Below are 20,698 nucleotides of genomic sequence, written 5' to 3'. Positions count from 1 at the left end.
CGTTCCAGAGTGGAAGATACTACCAGTATCGCCCTGGTGTAAGACCACCATTCAGAATTGAAACGTTGCTCCAAATGGCTTTAGCCGTGTTTAGTGACTAGATCTGAATAGCCAGGTACTTCCCCACCTTCCTCTTTCCCTTCCCCACTTACCTTCAGCCTCACAACATCCCCCAATTGGGGATGCCATAGTCTCACTGGCTCCAGACGGGAGCAGTTGGGACTCTTGTGAGGTATTCACTGTAAAAAAAAATCCCGTTCTCTCTAAATTAATTTTATCACAATCAAAGCTCAGCCCTCGTCAAAAAAAAGGTCGAAGATATAGTCGCGCGGATAAATCTTTGGCACTTGCTGTATATAAGGGAGGACCAAAATGTTATCGATTCTTATCCAAAATTTTTGCATTACCTTCGCCTTTGACCCTTAAAAATGAATTAGCTTCAGTATCTCTAAAACCGGGAATTAATCAAAATTTATTTGACCATTTGAAAAAAACAGTAGTATCTATGCCGGATATTAAAAAATACTGCATTTTAATGTTTGATGAGATGAGTATATTTCCTCATATTAACTTCAACGTGCGAAGCGGTATTATTGAAGGATTGGAGGATAAAGGTGATGCAAGAAGGAAAAAATTTGCTGATCATGCACTAGTCTTAATGATTAAAGGTCTTACCGATCCCTACAAGCAGCCAGTTTTTTTTTTCGTTTTCAGAAAGTGGAACTAATTTTTCCGACTTGAAAGAAATTCTTCTAACTGTTTTGGGCAAATTGTTCGAGTGTGATCTTAAGCCCGTTGCAACCGTGTGCGACCAAGGCACCGTTAACAGTAGGGTGGTAAAAGCCTTGCTTGAAGACACTCGCACAAGTTGCCTAAAGGATAAAACAGCGGACGTGATTTAACCGCTCCAGTTTGTTTAATCCTTTCAGAAGGTTTCCCTTGCTAAGAGATTGCTGATTTAACCGCTCCGGTTTGTTTAATCCTTTCAGAAGGTTTCCCTTGCTAAGAGATTGCTGAAAAGTGTTCAGCATCCGTGTTTTATATAGTGCTTACCTTCTTATTTCACGAAATGCGCGTAACTTTTACCGTTTAGCCGGAATTTGCAATTTTTATAGCATTTTAAACCGATTAAATTTGGAAAGTGAAGCCAGAACAAAGACTCTTAATGCGACTGGAGCTTGGCCCCTCAAGTGTCAAGTGGTGTCATTAGTTCGGGATTTACGGGACCCCTTCAACCGAGGATATCTACCTAAAAAACAGATAAGCCAAATTATATTTAATATTTTTGTTTTTTTTATGTTTTTTTTTCAGATGACAGATATACACTTCACTTTGATTTTGGTTCAAGATTTTGTTTATGATAGCCTGCGATAAGCGAGCTTCATAAGTCTGGACCACGACACAATAGAAGAAATTTTAGTTTTGAATTTCTTTGTTTGTTTTTAATTTTATTAGAGCCAGGAAAAGGTCTAAAAGGGTCGAAAAGATGCAGTCAGTGGCATAAATAGCCAAGAAGTAACTAGAAGAGACTAAAACAGACTAGGAGAGATGAAGTGATTTTGCACAAGAGCAGCGCTGTATAAATCGTCCAAATATTATTATTATTATTAATAGAGACTAGATATGATGGACTCGCCGAACGTCACAACGGTGCTGCCAAGGTCTGTAATCTATGTGAGGATATTATGTCAGCGCTTTATTAGCAGCAGACACATACCTGGACGGATGACGAACCTCGTGCTGGCACTGTTGGTGGACGCGTTGGAATCTCTCCCTGCAGTAGCTGGTCCAGTTTCTTCACCACCTAGGATTCTTGCTGCAGAGTCTCCATCTTCTATCTTCGTCGAACGTCATAGCGGTGCTGTCAAGGTCTGTTATCTATGTGAGGATATTGTGTCAGCGCTTCATTAGCAGCAGACACATTCCTGGACGGATGATGAACCTCGTGCTAGCACTGTTGGTGGACGAGGTTGCGTCTCTCGCTGAAGCAGCTGGTCGAGTTTCTTCATCACCTTAGATTCTTGCTACAGAGTCTCCATCTTCTATCTTTGTCGAAAGCCCCAGCGGTGCTGCCAAGGTCTGTTATCTATGTGCGGATATTGTGTCAGCGCTTCATTAGCAGCAGACACATACCTGGACGGATGATGAACCTCGTACTGGTACTGTTGGTGGACGCGGTAGACTCTGCTGCAGAGTCCCCATCTTCTATCTTTGTTGAACGTCACAGCGGTGCTGCCAAGGTCTGTTATCTATGTGAGGATATTGTGTCAGCGCTTCATTAGCAGCAGACACATACCTGGACGGATGATGAACTTCGTGCTGGCACTGTTTGTGGACTCTCTCGCTGCAGCAGCTGGTCCAGTTTTTTCACCACCTAGGATTCTTGCTGCAGAATCTCTATATTCAATCTTCATGTCACCTGTTCCTGTTCCTCATTTTACTTCACTTCATCTTTGTAATATTTATATTTTTTGTAATACCTGCATCAACTGTAAAGCGCCCCTGAGGTGATATCTCACAAAAGCGGCGCTATACAAATTGTCCAAATATTATTATTATTATTAATGTAAGATTTCTCTTGAAAAACTAGTATTTTTCATGAAGTTTCGCAGTACGACTGTAAAATGAGGTTCGCATTATATAAAAATAAATTGATTAAAATTATTAAAATAAAACAACGATTTTGATTGAGGCTCACACTTTAATTAAATCCGACGAATTCGTGAATATAACATCCACGGATGTAAGTTATTTATATTTAATCAATAAAACAGTACCTTACATTTCACATAAAACGGTTTGAAAATATATATGAGATTGGCAGTAAGCGAAATATTTTATTTTGAATAGGCCATGAATTGGTGACTTCCCGAGATATTGGTTTAAAAACATCTGAGATTTAGTAATAAGTTTATCAGAATTAATTAAAATAAACCCCTCGGAAAGCTCAATTTTCTAGGATTGCTAGGGTAAATTCGACCGTAGGTCAGTCCAATATGCCGGACGGCGTGCTGAATATTTGTGTACACGCCTTCTTCCCTTGCGTCGCTCAGATTCCCACTTTATTTTAGGGTGTTGCCGTCTTAATGGTTTGCGACCCCTTTATGGCTACTTCCTCGAAGACAAGACAAGCCACAAGAAGAGACATAAGCCAGATAAGACAAGAGACACCCATTACCCGTTGGGAGTGCAGACTGCATACTGCAGACTGCACTACAGACTGCAAACGAGGACACGGGGAGAGTACAGGTACACGGGCCGGCCACATTAAATGTTGTGTCATCGAATTCCCAGACGGAGCTGCAAAAACTTGTCCATTGCTGATCTTACACTGCATAGTTATGTCACACCACACACTAACTCACACGTACACACACACATTCTGCCAGTGTAGCTACTTGCTACTTTGTATGATACAGACAACAATACCTTTGGTCCTTGCAGCATAACATGAAGAAGGTTTTTTGTGGTAATTAATTAATCAAAACCGGCTACGATATTATGTTAGTGATTCTTCAGTCGTTTTTTTTAGACGGAGAAAACATAGATACTGATATAAAATATTGCTAATTTATTAAAAAAATCTAGTCAAATTATTCGTATTCCTGTTAATAACAGGATTGCAGGAATCGTCACTTTAAATGACAAGTGGAAACTACGCCATTAATAAAAATGGAACGATACACACTTTAACAACGCATTGAAATTATTAAAATTCACTTGAGTGAATCAAATGCAAATCATCTTGAGTGATGAGGCCCATTTCCACCTCGGTGGCTTCGTCAACAAGCAAAATTGTCGCATCTGGGGCTCGGAAAACCCAAGATTTATTGTTGAAAAGCCTCTCTATCCTCAACGTGTGGACTGTTTAGAGCGGTTTATGGTCCATCGGAGTCATTTTTTTTTTTTTTTTTTTAATTCCTTTATTTTTCCCAATTTTTACATTAATTACATATAATATTATATAAATCAATAAGAATAATGGGAACCCACTAAGGCGCAGCCTGTGCGTGGGTAATATATTTAAGTTATTATTTTATTGTACCTAGAAATAAACAAATTGTGGGCATATAAAATAAAAACAAGATTACATTTTGTATAAGCGTTTTGTATAAAAAGTGTTTATAATAGTGTATAGTGAAGTTATAAGTGTTTATTGTAATATATGTAATATATGGTGAATAATATGGACCTTACTTTTTCGAAAATGATGCTGGAGCAACAGTTACGGTGAATGGATTGCGCTATCGAGAGATGATTAATGATTTTTTATGATCGGAATTGGATGGTATTGATCTGGACAGCGTTTACTTTCAACAAGACGGCGCTACATGCCACACAAGCAACGAAACCATTGATCTTTTACGATTGAATATCAAAATAACACCTCTTATTGGAAAACCCTGTATATTATGTTTTTTGAAATAATCTCTGTATATTCGCCGAGTTGAAAATGTAATTGTATGAAGTTCCCTCGATAGAAAAAAAACGCAAAGCATGCTCCGAAAATTATAAAAAACATATTTGGTTCTGTTATTTAACATCTGATACGTATGAAAAAGCTCACAGAGTTTCTTTAAATGCTACTTAAGACATTTTTCGAGAGGTCTATTTTAAATAAGTCATGCTATATTTAATACTTTTACTTACGCCTATTAATTTTAATCGCATTTTTATCTAACATTCGTATTTTTATATCTCCTTTTAAACCATCTTCTTCTTCTCTTTAAACGCTTAATACGGGGGCCTTAGTGTGTCGTGTATGTCCTAATACACCCTGCATAAGTCCGAGCACAACCTTCAGGTAGTTATTCCTTGCCCTCAGTGTAAGGGCGGGTCAAGTACAAACTGTCAAACGATTCAGAAACTCAAACACAATGTTTTGTGGCGCAAGCAGCCCGCATACTGTATCTACACAATACACAACAAACACAATCACAATACTCGCCAACTTTGCCAGGCAACACACAATAGGTAAAGTAAGTATTTTTGTTGCAAGACAAACAGCAGAGTGGTCAGACAGGAGTCAATATTGTTTAGCCGAGACTACAATAATGAGAACAATAATAATGGGGCCGAGTTAGCTTCATTGGAGACGAAATTGGAACTAAGTCCGACGGCAAACTTTAACAGACGGTTAACTTTTAACCCCCCGAAAGGCGTTGAATCTATAACTACTGAAGTGAAAAAAAATCTATTAAAGAGATAAACCGAAGTCTCCCAACCGTCTGGATACAGTGAGACTATGTCACCCCAATTGTGGTATGTTGTTAGGCTGGGGGTGGGAAGTAGATGGGGAATTACCTGGCTATTCAGATCTGGTCACCAAACACGGCTAAAGCCATTTCAAGCAACGTTTCAATTCTGAATGGTGCACGGAGAAAAATGACTATTGCTAATTTACAAAGAATCTCTTCAAATTATTCTTAATTCCGGTGAAAAACAGGATTACAGGCCTTACGAATGAATTAACATGTTTCCTGATAAACTTTCTTAATAAATTACGAATATATTATCGTGATGTCGGAACACGTTTCATTAAACTACATGTTCACGAAAATCCGAATATGTTTGCATTATAAGGAAATAATAATAAGGAAAATTTTCCAAAAATCATGACATATTATCAAAGCAATCGTTAAAAAATTCCGAAATTGAAAAATCACCTCGAGGGTGATTGGTTATTTTATTGGGAAATGATCATGCAGTCATATTTTTGAACAGTATTTTGATTAAAAAAAGTCGTAGACATTTTTCTCGTGTAATTTTAATATCTGCACATTCTAAAAATGTCGATACAAACATTTATAACTGAATTAGCTGCTATAAAAATGTGTTAAAAATAATTATATTATTATATGCTCGATAAAAGTAGATCTGACGGCCTCCGTGGTCGGGTTGTAAGGCTCTCGACTAGCAAGCTGGAGGTCGCGAGTTCAAATCCCGGCATGGGAAAGTAAATTTTATTTCACAAATTACTCATTTAAAATAATACAGGGTTTTCCAATAGGGGGTGTTATTTTGAATAGCCCGCTATTTCGGTAGATATTACTTTTGAAGCTGTCAATTTTTGACATTTGACAAGTAGAAACTACGCCATTAATAAAAATGGAACGATACACGCTTTAACAACGCATTGAAATTATTAAAATTCACTTGAGTGAATCAAATGCAAATCATCTTGAGTGATGAGGCCCATTTCCACCTAGGTGGCTTCGTCAACAAGCAAAATTGTCGCATCTGGGGCTCGGAAAACCCAAGAGTTATTGTTGAAAAGCCTCTCTATCCTCAACGTGTGACTGTTTGGTGCGGTTTATGGTCCGGCGAAGTCATTGGACCTTACTTTTTCGAAAATGAGGCTGGAGCAACAGTTACGGTGAATGGATTGCGCTATCGAGAGATGATTAATGATTTTTTATGGCCGGAATTGGATGGTATTGATATGGACAACGTTTTCTTTCAACAAGACGGCGCTACGTGCCACACAAGCAACGAAACCATTGATCTTTTACGATTGAATATCAAAACAACACCTCTTATTGGAAACCCCTGTATATTGTAGTAAATTTGTGACACGTTTCAGAGAGGAAGACACAGACTCAGTATCGCCCTGGTGTGAGACCACCATTCAGAAATTAAACGTTACTTGAAATGTCTTTGGCCATCTTTGGTGATCAGATCTGAATATCCAGGTACTTCCCCACCCTTACTCTTCCCCTCCCCTCTACCTTCTGCCTCACAACATACCCTAATTGGGGATGCCATAGTTTCACTAGCTTCAGACAGAGAGGGGAGCAGTTGCAGCAACATTAAAAAAATTGAAAAAGGTAGGTACCTACTTCCAGAATAAATTACCAAAAATGAATCATCGAAATATTATCGGCTATTCGAGTGTTAAGGAATTTGATTGCGTTCAGTGCGTATATTCGTATATTCCCTTACGCAAATGCGGGAAATGTGATACGGGACTGTGCCTGTCGGGCTGACCTTGTCCGGATGACCTTGCGGTGACCTCCCGCCCACCCCTAGGCTCTCTCGCCCAGGGTCACCCAAAAATCACCCGACAACATACGCGTAACAACAATCAGTACCATTGACGTAAACTTCGCTAGATAACCACTTCAATTGTCCCAACGTGATTATTGTTGTTTAAAGTTTTCAAATATATTTGCGACTCGTGCAGATAAGTGACCTTCGTAGTGTTTTTTAAGGTTAAGTATACAGTAAAATTTAATTAATCTCAGAATAAAACTGAAGTCCCCGGCGTTGCCCGGTCTATACACAGAACGTAGGCAGTAATTTTGAACGTAGGCAGTAATTTTGAACGTCAAGTGTGCAAATTTCATTTACCAACGCACACTTATTGTTACTAGCGAAAAAGTGACAACAAATGAATACGATCGTCGAAGTTGAACATTCGAAAAGTTTTTATGGTGTTTTTTTTTTTAAATATTATTTAAATAAGTCTCCGCGGTCGAGGGTAAGGCTCTCGACTAGCAATCAGAAGGTCGTGGTTCAAATCCGGGCATGCGCAAATAAATTTTATTTGATGAATCTTTGTTATTTCACGATTTATTAAGATTATTGAAGATACTCTCAATATCGCCCTGTTGTAATACCACCATTCAGAATTGAAAGGTTGCTTGAAATGACTTTGGACATGTTTGGTGACTACATCTGAATAGCCAGGTACTTTCCCCACCTACTTCTTCCCAAACTCTGTCCCCTCCCCACTGCCTACAGCATCACAACAAACGCCCCAATTGGGGATGCCATAGTCTCACTGGCTCCAGGCGGTTGGGAGCAGTTGGGAATCTTGTGCGGTATTCACTTTTAAAAAAATCATAACATATTCACTAGACTTTCTGTTTGAGTTTGAAACATGCTGTATTCAAGCAATGCATCTGTGTGAGTACTGTGTCCGACTCAACTCTGGTTGCGACACTTTCACCAGGGCGATACTGATTTTCACAGTTGTTATTTTCGGTTCACGGGAGCCAATCTTGTTCATTTTATAACAATGAGTATCTGACAATCCTTAGAGGGAGGTTCATAGTAGCCAAAGCAATGAAAATGCAAATTTAAACTTTTTGTATGCAGAAAGGCTCATATCAAGGGTAGACTGAGTGATTTTGAGAGAATAATTATGTAGGGCTTAAAAGCTTTGAGCTCGGAAAAAATAAGCACATTGTATTTCAAAGTAACAATGTCAAATTTAAAAATAACAAATCACTTCTATAGCGCCGTTTTCGTGTGAACATCACGTCAAGGGCCATTATTTAACCTATGTTTAACTTATCATTTGGGACGATGAATTCATCAAATTTCAAAGTTAACATTCAAGTTCTGTGAAAGTCATATTCATGTTCTGTTACTATCCAAGTATTTTGAAACGACCAACCCATGATGAAATAATAACAGAACCTGAATAGAACACAACATTTGAAAGTAACTGTGAAATTTTTTGAATTGTTCATAGTGAAAAATCACTAACTCCATTTTTAACGAAATTAACATATTGATTGATGTCATTATAATAGAAAAATTAAGTCGGCGAAAACAAAGACATTATTAATTATAATACACACATTTAAAGTGTATTTTAAAACTGATTATAGAAAAACAGGAACTGGAGTTGAAAACTCTACTAACCTCGCCAAATGCCGAGCGGGAGGGCTGACATTTATTTCGTATATTAATTGATGTCATGTCATCCGATTTCAAATAAATGCGTATATGCCCACGTGTGTATACATGACTGCCACCAAAAGTTGTTAGAATGAATCGACAACGAGTCTATCTGATGAGTTGCTTCTCGATCGTCGAAAAGTAGGTTAATTTTAGTTTCAAAATTTTTCGAATGACGAAAATTTCAAATTTTAAAAAAATACACTCTACAACTATTTGGATTTTTTTTAAATATCATGATAATTATAATAATTTTATTTCCATTTTAAAAATAAGAAAAAAATAACCTCATTTATTTTCCAAATAATATTTAGAAATTCTTTGATAAAATAATTTGTTAGATAGTATTGGTAAATTTAAAAAAAAAACTTTATTTTTATTTTTATAAAATTTTAATGCAAGTATACAATTAAAAATAAATATTTCATAGCTATTTTAAGTATACAAAAACACAAAATACGAAGATCACAGTAGTGGGGAAGATCACTTCTGCTTGCACGCTCGTGATACGTAGGTATTCATTTAGAATTCATTTTCTTCTGTATAACTTCTTCGGTATTTTCATCAATTTGTACCGAATTGATGGTTCCCAGAATAAAAGTAATACGTAAACTTAATTAAGAACTACTGCTATCTTCCTTGGAACTGTCGAATTGTACATTATTAACAAGACTGGCCGACGATATTGTGGCTGAATTATTGCTTGGATTCCTTAAATCTTCTTCTCTTGCCTCCATTACTACATTAAATATGTTTCGCTGAACTCTCATTTGGAGATGTTCCGGTAGATTGTTGGTAGTTTGGCACATACTCGAAAAGAAAGTTTCTAGTGCGCTGTCATGAGAATGTAAATTTGTTTTATTATCCTTATTCTGCCTTCTTAATTTTGTTTGTAAATGGAAAATATTTAAAGGATCCCTTTCCATGGACCTTTTTTTCCTCTTTTTCTGTTCGTTTTCTGACGTTGAAACTCTCTCCCTTTTGACATGAGGTGAATCAACCACGCAATCGTTATCACTTTCATTTCTTACTGTATCACCTTCGTTTTGTTGGCTATCTTGTTCTTGGGCCGTGTTAACACTATTTGTTTGATTTGTTCTATTCGTCGTGCAAGGAAGAAGGTTCCCCATCACGTATATATTACCATCGTTTTGTTGGAGTGTGTTGATATTATTTGTTCTATTAGTCGTGCAAGGAAGAACGGCCCCCATTACGCCTATATTACCACCGTTCTGTTGGGGTGTGTTAATACTATTTGTTGGTTTTGTACTATTCGTCGTGCAAGGAAGAAGGTTCCCCACCACGTATATATTACCATCGTTTTGTTGAAGTGTGTTAATATTATTTGTTCCATTCGTCGTGCAAGGAAGAATGTTCGACATCAAGTATATATTACCATCGTTTTGTTGGAGTGTGTTAATACCATTTGTTCTATTGGTCGTGTAAGGAAGAGGGGTCCCCTTCATGTCTATACTAACAACGCTTTGCTGGGGTGTTTTAATAGTGTTTGCCTGCTTTGTGCGAAGATATTCCATCATGTCTATAGTAACCTCTTCAGCATCATTTTGTACAGTTCTTTTCGTCATCCAGGGAAGAAGGAACTCCATCTGCTTCGTGTATTTCCATTTTGGGGTAATAGCTCCCTTTCTTGTCATCGCTTGCCGATGTCCATCTCTGAGTTTTCTCCACATGGTCTTAGCCTCTGTCACTGAAACAAAAATCATCTTCATTTACAGGAACTTTGCAGCAGGCGATACCTTTAGATCTATCCTACCTATAATTATATAAATTAAAATAGAATGATAGATCAACAGTTTCAGAAACTGTAGAATTATATGATGCTCTTTGAAAGCACCTTCAACCAGCCAAGATGACAGGAAGAGAAATGCTGGAATTGTATTTATTATCAATGTCAATTTATTTATTATCAACGCTGAAAACAAAGAAAGAACATAAAACAGACAAAATATTATTTAAAATAGGTTAACTGAACTTAATAATAATATACTCTGCGGGGCAAACAAATTGATTGAAAACGCATCGACATGCTTAATGCTTAACTCGACAGATTATATATGATAATATTATACATATAGGAGATCTTTATATATCCCGCGATGTTAAATATTATATGGTCACAGTAGTTATTAAAGTCCATTATACGGTCAATTGGAGGGATAGGTTGACTTACCAGTGACGACATGTGAAAGAATTTTTTATAAATTGTTTTTGAATTAAATTTCATACAATACAAAAATTTCGTTTTTATATTTTACTCGAAATAATGTCAGGAAAAATCTGATTAAAGTAAATAAAGTACCTCCCTTAAAATCCTATATTACGTATTTATAATAAGAAGACTAAAATTTGATTGCATTCATTTATCACGCATGTAAATTCCAAAATGTCTTGAACACTGTTATAATTTATACTAGTTCAAAAAATAACCAGTTTATTTATTGTTTCTCATGTAAATTACGTCCACAATGTTGATAATTTTCTAATGAAGGTGGCGATGTTATAATAATATTATATTATATACTCACTACACACGAAAGCTATAATATCTATACATATAATATATTCCCATTGGTAGTGTATAGCGAGCGATAAGCTGAAATAGGATAAGCCATGATGCGTATAACGTAATGTGTCGCCTACTAATACAACGTATATATCGTAATATATTTGATTTTACGGCGATCAATCGCCTCGGCCGCATCGTGTTGTACCCGAGGTGTCTAGCGGGGGGAAGGGGGAACGGGCACGGTTCAGTTGACGGTTATACAACACACGGCCCCCTCTCCTCCCCTCTTCACCCCTCTCTCCACCTATCCAACCAGATAGCGTAGGTACACGCGGCGGCCAAGGCGGGGCTATAGACTCCGGTTAAACGAAACGTATGAAGACAATATTATACATTATAACCTTACATATATTATTAACATCGTGGGATATAAATATGTCTGTATTATGTTCACCTTTGTAACCAGATTAAGTATAGCTTAAGTATTTATAAGAACTGTAAAAAAATAATAAACGATACATACCGTCTGGCAAATCACAATCTTGAATAACTTTTAGCCATGCTTCTTTCGTCAATTCGGCATTCTTGTACTCTGGTAAATCTTTTCTCCACAAACATGGATATTTTTGCACACTTTCGATTAAATACTTCATGATGTGATAACAATGGCGTCGTTGTAGATCACTCGAAAGGAAGAACGCCGGACGACTGTACACGCCCTGCCCCTGGCCCTGGGGAAAAGGCACTGTACGGCGGGAGAGGGGTAAAATATATTATACATACAGCCAACAGATGTCTCTGCCTGCTATCAAACTATATTATATCTCAGCCGCGCCGACATGTAATATACCTACATTATATTACCGATCAGTTGTATGGAGTACGATATCGTGAAATATGGCGTAGGTACTATAATATATAAATACATATTAATACATATTGTGTTTGGGTAACGAGCTTTTATTATTTCGGGCACATCGGCCACAACAACCCAATCTAAAATGTGAAAAGAAATCAGGCGCAAAAGTACCAACTGGTTGCCAGGGGCACACGTTAGCCGAGGAGGTTGTGTGTTACGGAATTATCTTCGTCTAACCAGCTGACAGCAGCTGCTGCTACCGATTTCGCGCGCTTTTATTGCTACAATGCGCCTGCGCGAGACAGGGGAGGTCACATGGTAGACAGAGATCGGTCAGAAGAATTCCAAATAATATAATTAATTTCCAATGTGAGGACGTAGGTACTGTAATCGATTTCATTCGAGACACGGGTCGGTAAGCAATCGTTATAAACCAAATGCAGTAAGACCCAGCGCAGAAAAGTTTCACGTTGAACCGCGCTGCAGACCGTTATCTTACTACATAAATAAACCACCCATCTAGATTCTACCTTATATTCAATGATTACAACAAACTTAATTTTCTGCGCACTCGGTATATATCGTCTGCTTACCGGCCCGTGGAACGACGCGCTAACACAGAAATTCTCAATTAGGGAAGTACCTATATTAAGAGAAAAAATATATTCTTACCCTGTTTACTTATCAACACATATTACTTAATAAATATTAGATGAACTACTTACGATAAATACGTATGAAAATGATTAGTGATTTTGTTAAATTAAAGCACTCTTTATGGTGTCAATCTCATTTGTTTTCCACTCCCTTTCCTTTTATAATATTAAAACACAAGGACGCTTCTGTCACAAGTTGTTTATTGTTGAGTTCGAAAATTTGAAGAGAAAAAATGTATCGAAAAACAAAAGAACAAAGGTTACTACGGTAAAAGAGGAATCTAATAATGTCGCTCTGGTGATAAATAGAAGAAACTATTTACTAATGTAAAATTAAAGAGACATCTATCGACAATATTAGTTGTGGAGCAAATCTATTTTTTTTACACCGTTTTTGTACAAAATCATTTTTTACAAAAAACTTAAGCAATAGACAGCTTACTCTAAGGTCAGCAGATCTAGATATTAGTAATCGTCTAATCGAACTTTCTAGGTCAAATCGAGCTGTTTACTATGATCGTTCTTTTAGTGTAACAGGCCCTCTCATCTGGAATAGACTTCCCTCAGCTCTTACTAATCTCCAGAATTTGGCTGAATTTAAACGAGCTTTAAAAACAAAATTATTTGAAAAATCTTACCATTTATAAATTTTAACTTCTTTTCAATATTTATAATAAGCCATATTCTAAAACTTCCGGTAATTGTTTGGTTTCGGTTGTCTCCTTATTGTACCTTTTTAGTGTCTGCTCAGAAAATTCTCATTTCTGAGCAAAAACTGCCTCCTGTTTTATGTTATGTTTTAGTTTTAATATTCGTGTTTTGTCCTGTCCTACTGTTATTGTTATTCTAAGTTTTGTCATCACTTTGTATAAACAGTGTATTTAGTGTTATAATATTAGATCTGTATTGGGTAAGGCACACTGTAGGAATAATTTTAAGAACTATTAACACTGAATTACCATTTTTTTAAAGTTTGTTATACGAGTAGTTAAGCGCACTTGAAGTGAAATGACACTAAACTGCGCTATATAAATTCCATGTTATTATTATTATTATACAAATCATCCAAATATTATTATTTGTGTCAGCGATAAAAACCGATTTACGTAAACATTTTTTTTTCTTAAAAAAAATAAGTTAACAAACCAACTAACATTTTTAAAACAAGACTTAATTGTAGATATTAGTTACGTGGTCAGTGATGCCGTATTACAAAAATAAAAATCAAAAATGTTACAAAATTCTACATTTCACAGTAGTGTAGGTACCATTGATGTCTAATATTAGTCTATGGTAGGTACCTATATAAAATTTACAAAAATAATCGAATATCCCTTAAAAGTACATATTATGTATTTTTGGTGACCGGCAAAAACACAATGAAGGTGTCTAAATGACCCAAAAATCACAAACCATGCATCTGGCAACACTTAGGTTAGGTACTTGACAGAATGATGAGGTAACTTGCTGATCGTAATTTCCGTTATAACACAACAAGCATTTAACATTATACACTTTTTAATAAATAACATTTCTTTCCTTCCCAGAACTCTTCCAGGTTAATTACAAACAGATAGGAATTTTCACAAAAAATCTAATCTTTTTACAAAATTTAATTTCTTGCATATTTTTAAAACTTGCATTATATTATTAACTTAGCAAAAACATGAAATAAGTAAAACAATAATTAAATCTAAAAACCACATGTGAGAGAATTGTGTGTTTGTTGTTGGAAAATAAAAGCAGTACAGCAAAAACACCTTGGGAATTCAGAGCGGACTGCGCGCGGCGGTCCCTTCTCCCGGGAGCACATAATTCCCGAGGAGGTCGAAGGAGACAGAAATCAGACACGAACCGCGAAATCCATGAAACTCTCATCCCAGCCGTATCAAAATCATACAGCAAGCAGCACACCTCACCGAGAATACCGATCACTATAAAGCATTACAACGCAACACTTTGATATAGATATGAAACTTTTCACTCGGTGCATTTAAAATAGTGGAAAAAATAACGCGAAAAACCACCATTCGATAAAACTCTCATCCCAACTGTACCAAAATACAATGTAGAAAAAGGCACCTCAACAAGAACACTAGTCATTATATAGAATCACAACTGTAACGCTATGATATAGATGTGATCCTTTTTACTCAGTGCATTAAAATTGTTGAAAAAGAGGCGTTGTGATGAAAGATGCACAACGCAGCGCTGCTGTTTCAGAATCGCAGTACAGAGACCGCCAGAGAAATGCCGATCATTAAAAAGCATCCCAATTGCAACGCTTTGATAACGCTTTAAATGTTTTCCTCAGTATATTTAAATTGACGAAAAACAGCATTGTGATTGATCGAAAGAGCGGCGCTGATGTTGTACTGGATAAATCGAGACAGAAGGCAACACGCCGAAATCGAACACCAAATAGACAGCGTAAAAAGTATGTTCAATGTGAGGTATGGAACATTTTTATTAGGTGGTCGTTTCTTGCTTGTTTGTTTGCAGTCGGGTGTGAAATACCCGCGTGGTTTCCTGCTCGCCTGGTAGCAGCGGGCGCGAAAGCAGCGAGACGGCTCCGCCGCTTCTTCCTCTTGTGACCGCGTTTGTTTACCCATCAGCTTGTGGGGACCCCCGCTGGGGCGCCAGTTGACTCTGTACTCTCTGCATTTTCCCACTCGTGTTCGGCGGGCGGCCGTTGATTGATACACTTGGCGGGAAGCGCCCCCCCCCCATTGGCGGCGAAAACACAAAACGAAATCACAAAATTGAATTCATATTGAAAATGCGAAACATGGAAAATGTGGGACTGTAAATATTGCGTGGTCTTCCATAATAACGACCAAATTCTAGTAAAGAAGTACGTGTAGCGAAATGTGTAATTCAAGCGAAGTTGCCATCACAAAAAAATTAATTGCTGTTATACGTAATTTAAATTCGCTCAAAATATATACTTAATTTATAAGAAGCCTTAAAATTTCGCGTTTGCGATACAGCATCTTTTATTTTTAAAATGATGCCACAAAGTGAATTTGTAGTGGGTAGAAATGAAAGTTGTGAATTTGTCTTATTCGCGTACAAAAATGATGAAAAGTAATAATTGTTTTTTTTTGTTGTTTGTTTTTGGGGTGTTATGCCGTGTTGCGCTAACTCCTTCTTTAGCCGACGTTTCGGACAGCGTTGCAGTGTCCATCATCAGGGCAGATCCGGTAGATCCGAAGATGTGAAAAAAATAATTGTTTTGTTATTGAAAATGAAAAAGTTACGTAACCTCACTGGTGATAATCCTTGGGCTAAATTACAAAAAAACACTGCAAACTACATAGTATTAGAAACATAAAATGTAAATTACACGCAGCTTATTTCTCAAAGAATGATTGGATTATTTGTATAGCGCCGTTTTCGTGAGAAAATCACCTCAAGGGCACGAAATGATCATTCGATACAGTGGTGCCATCCCATCCCTAACGAAATTTCTGTAGATCTACCGATTTCGGCTTTTCGATATTCATAAAAAATCTACCAAAATTTGAGAATTTGTGAAAATTAGCATTGCGATTGTTGCGAGCTGTAAAGTCGGATTAATCAACATTACGCGAAGTGTAAGTGGTTTGTTTATGCGCGAAGTTCACGGAACTACTAGTATTGTCAAACCTTCTCCTTTCGCTTTACGGGCGTGATATTTTCTGTACTTTTCACCAATAAAACGGTGTTTTTGACTTTTTAAAATAATGGCATACAAAGCTCCGGGCCGAAAAGGCCCCTTTCTCTTTCATCACGATTTAAATTAATAGGTTTTTGAAAAATAGATATAATTTAGGTTTCGTGAAAAAATATTTGCAATGAAACATGATGGCTGCAATATGGGGGTACACAAAACGGTGTGATGGTTGCAGAATTTGTCACTTTTTGACGGGCGTTATATTTTTCATGCTTGTCATTTTATTTTACCGGCGTGATATTTCCGGTATATTTTGTTAAACTTGTCGAATTACGCAAATGCTTGTCATTTCTCGAAGAGCGGATTTGTCTCCCATTTTACTTTGCGGGCGTGGTATCGTCTGTGCTTGACATTATAGGTACGGGCGTGCTATTTCTGTGCTTTTCATTATACATTTCGGGCGCGATATATCGCTTACTCTTCATTAAACTTCATGATAAATATATTTCCACTTAAAATCTAACGGATAAATACAGAAAATCATTTTAAAATGTTACATTTCGTCTTGCAATTTTTTTCGCTTTTTACAAATACATCATATAATACCGTTCGACAGATGGCATTTACGCGAAAAATCTATCAAAAAGTCCTCATCATTCAGTCGTGAAGTTTGGCACGCTCATCGGCGGAAGGAAATTACAGAGCGGATTTGAGTGCGCGGTGGTAAATCGGTAATGCGCATTGCGCAGTGCCCCATTTGGCCCCATTATTGCATCACGGCGCACTGACACTCGCACTACTCGCAGCTGTCATTTGCCGATCGTGACGTATTATTGAATTATGCATGCGCGCGCATTCGCCGTGTTATTACGGGTGCGCATGATGATTGCGCGCTCGTTGTTCATATTATGTATGTATACAAGTTGTAAGGTCAAGGTGTGTGACGGGTGGCGACATTACTACAATTATTCTTTACGTTATTATTATTTTCTTAAGTGATCGCTTCGTAAAAGTTAACATTTGGATAGGTAACCAAATAAAAATTGCAATTTTAATCATACTTGCAACAGAAAATTCGTTTAAGGCGATGCACTACGACGTGTAATATTTTAAATTGAGCCCCTATCAATAACAACCCTTACGTAGATGGTGATAAGGTTTAAATTCACCATCCGCCTGTTTTGATTTATGCAAGAAAAAACATGGCCAAAAACTGCCTTTTATTTTATTTTGTGGATGTTCAGGCATAAATGTTTAATTTTTTTCCGATCATTTTATAAATAACTTAATTTGCCACATTATACAATAAAATCATAACCGAAAATGGGTTCGTAAGTAGGAGATTTTGAACTTTAAAACAGTTTTCATAGGCCTATACATAATTTTTTTCTGAGCTTATAAAGAGACTTATACACGGTGTCCGGAAACTCGTAGTACAAGCGGGAAACTGGAGAATCTACACCACATGGGGAACCCAAAAAAACATAAAGTTTTTTGATTTGAGCAATTTTCAAAAAAAAAAAAAAACCAAAAAAAAATATTTTTCGGCTATTTTAGGGTTAAAGTTTTTTCTGGTGTTTAGGGTTGAATAACAGATGTTTTAACCCTGCAGAGCAGAAATATTTTATGATTACACCGGGTTAAATGAAGGGTGATTTCAAAATAATGATTCAAATCCGAGTTTCTTCATTTGTTTTACTTTCAAATAGTTTTAATTAGTTGGGTACTTTGATCTTCAGTAATAATTTATAAGAATTTGATTAAAAAAAAAAAAAAAAAAAAAAAAAAAATCAACATCAAACTCGATTTACTCGATAACGAAAGCTCAAATAAAAAAAAATATATACTACAAAATCGACTCCAAATGTGATGTAGATTCACCAGTTTCCCGCTTGTACTACGAGTTTCCGGACACCCTGTATAAAAAATACTCGATTATTTGAAAGGCCAAGATGTATTCTACTCGCAGTATTTAATTAAAGCATCTGAAAAAATTCTTTCCAAATTTTCAAACCAAAAACACATGATTTTGCATTACTACGTATGACATCGCCTTAAGTAAAAATCTCATACAAGTGCCTTTCTGAGCATTGATGAATTTTATTTAGATGAGATATGAACAGGGCCGGCCATATGCGGGCGCAATTAGACCAGTACACTCCGAGCGCCGAATTCCCAAGGCGACAAGCCGATCATAATACCTAATACCTAAAACCTAACGGTCATAACAGATCGCCCTTGAGATTATTTTTCGTAAGAACGGCGATACGCAAAAATACAAATCATCCAAATATGATTGTATATTTATGCGTCCAATACTCCCAACCCCGAATCACCGCAAAGTACAAAATCTGGTCTACGCGCAGTACATACAGATTATTTCTAGTTGGACTCATTTCGGTGAGATATTATTACGCAAAAGCGCCTCTAATTGAATAGCTCTATGTTTCTGAGCAGTTTTAAAACAATAATTATGACGGAAACCTGTCGTCCTGAGAATTATATTTCTTCTCGCTTCTCCAATTTTATCGCTTCTGTATAATATATATGAAATTTTCTTGGTCACACGCAAGACAGACGTAGCTATAAACGATTACATTACAATTTCCAAGCTGAATTGGAACTATGCTGGGCATGTATTGTAGTCATTGTTCAAATATCTTTTTCGTTTTCATACAAGATGTGTGCGAAGGAAGAGGACGATCGTCGATGACGTTTGTACGACCCTTCTCTGGGACTACTAGATCACAACTAACAGACCACTTTTGGAATTTCAAAATGATCAAATGGCATCCTTGGATGAGAAACAGAATTCGACCGCAGACGCGATGGACTGATGACCTGAGAACTGCCGGCTTCGGATGAGTGAGTGCCGCCAAAAATCGTGCAAATTGGAGACATATGAAGGAGACCTATCGTGTCCTTGGAACATCAAGAATCTATCGGACACAGCAATGTCGTGCAATATTGGGCTCTAGAGAGTATTACTTTAGAGTTCAATATCGCGTAACATTGCCATGTCCGATAAAACCTTGTTGTTCCAAGGGCACGCCATGTTCAAAGCTAGAAGAAGACGCCTAGAAAAATAATTTGTTTGAACTGATTCCTGACAATAAATATAAACGTTTGAAATCAACAATCAGACAACAAGAAACACAACATTTTCCTACTCAATTTTATAAGATCACGATGAAAAGAACAATAGAGTATGAAACAGTTGGAAAAAAAACTTGCCGGTTCCTGTTCTCCTGTGGCGTCCTTTCCCAAGCCTTCCCCCACGGCCCACCCCATCTTCTGGAGCATCTTGAAGCCCTTGTTGGTGGAGGCAATGGACCTAGGGAACAAATTATTGGATTGAACCTTCAACTCTTATTTAAGCCGTAGTTGTAAGTAATAAAACAGAATAATGTATCAAGACCCACTTGGTCATAAATATGTATTAGTTTTAAGTCTAATGCCGGGATCACACGAGGACAATATAGAAGACAATACAATAGTGTCCTGTCCCTGCTCTCTGAACAGCCTCAACCGTGCAGGACAGAACAATGGAAAAAGTCAAAAAACGGAACACTGTCAAAATGGATACACGACGACGCGCGTTACAAGCGAGTTCGCAAAGAATATTATCTTTCTATCCGTCTTTATACCAAGACGTCTTGTAGTGTTCCATTTACGTTGCATTTTTAACAGGATCGCTGCCACCCCCGCACCGGTGCGGTGTGAGGAGTACATACGCGGGGGCGACCATGCACCGGTGCGGTCTCGTGTCTTAGTAGATTCATAGGCTCAGTTTGGCACCGGCATCGGGCCAAGTACGTTGCGTGGACCGGCATGGCGGTTGAAATTTTAAATTTTATAAATATACTTGGCCTCCCAGTTGATCATAACTTTTTCAAGTGGCAGCGAACCTGTTAAGCTGAAATAAAAGCGCCGCGAGCCCAAATACGTGCGCACGGAGCGACTGGCTATTGTCCTACTGTCTTTTCAAAATGCGTTTAGACACGGACAACGCAGTCGGGCATGGTGGTGGGGGTAAGACACTATCCTGTGGAGATAGCTTGCCTGTCTATCTCTGGTACAGTGTCTTGGTTCATTGTCCTGTCTTCCAAACTACTGTTCACACTAGGACAGTGAATCCGGAGCTGGGACAAAAGAGTATTGTACTGTCCTCGTGTGATCGCTGCATTAGTTGTAAGTCACTAGATATCTGATCTATGTTTGTGAAAAACCACTTTAAAAACAATTATCTGTTCACCGGAAGGAGTATTATTTGAATTAACAACATTTTTTTTAGTTTACTTATATCTGTTTTG

General features: G+C 37.2%; 1 protein-coding gene across 1 annotated transcript in view; it reads right to left on the bottom strand.

Annotated features, from left to right (window-relative positions):
- Positions 1-20,698, bottom strand: part of LOC149418666 (uncharacterized) — a 65,048-nt gene that overhangs the window by 29,764 nt on the left and 14,586 nt on the right. Inside the window, exon 9 of the mRNA XM_089638614.1 lies at positions 19,620-19,719. Within this exon, the coding sequence (XP_089494740.1) occupies positions 19,620-19,719 (100 nt within the window). The remainder of the gene's footprint in view (positions 1-19,619; positions 19,720-20,698) is intronic.

Source organism: Hesperophylax consimilis, chromosome 13 (assembly GCF_061612785.1).
Source record: "Hesperophylax consimilis isolate HC1 chromosome 13, BYU_Hcon_1.0, whole genome shotgun sequence".
Lineage (NCBI taxonomy): Eukaryota > Metazoa > Arthropoda > Insecta > Trichoptera > Limnephilidae > Hesperophylax > Hesperophylax consimilis.
The sequence above is the reverse complement of the archived record's forward strand: the minus strand, read 5'-3'. Positions and strand labels throughout refer to the sequence as shown.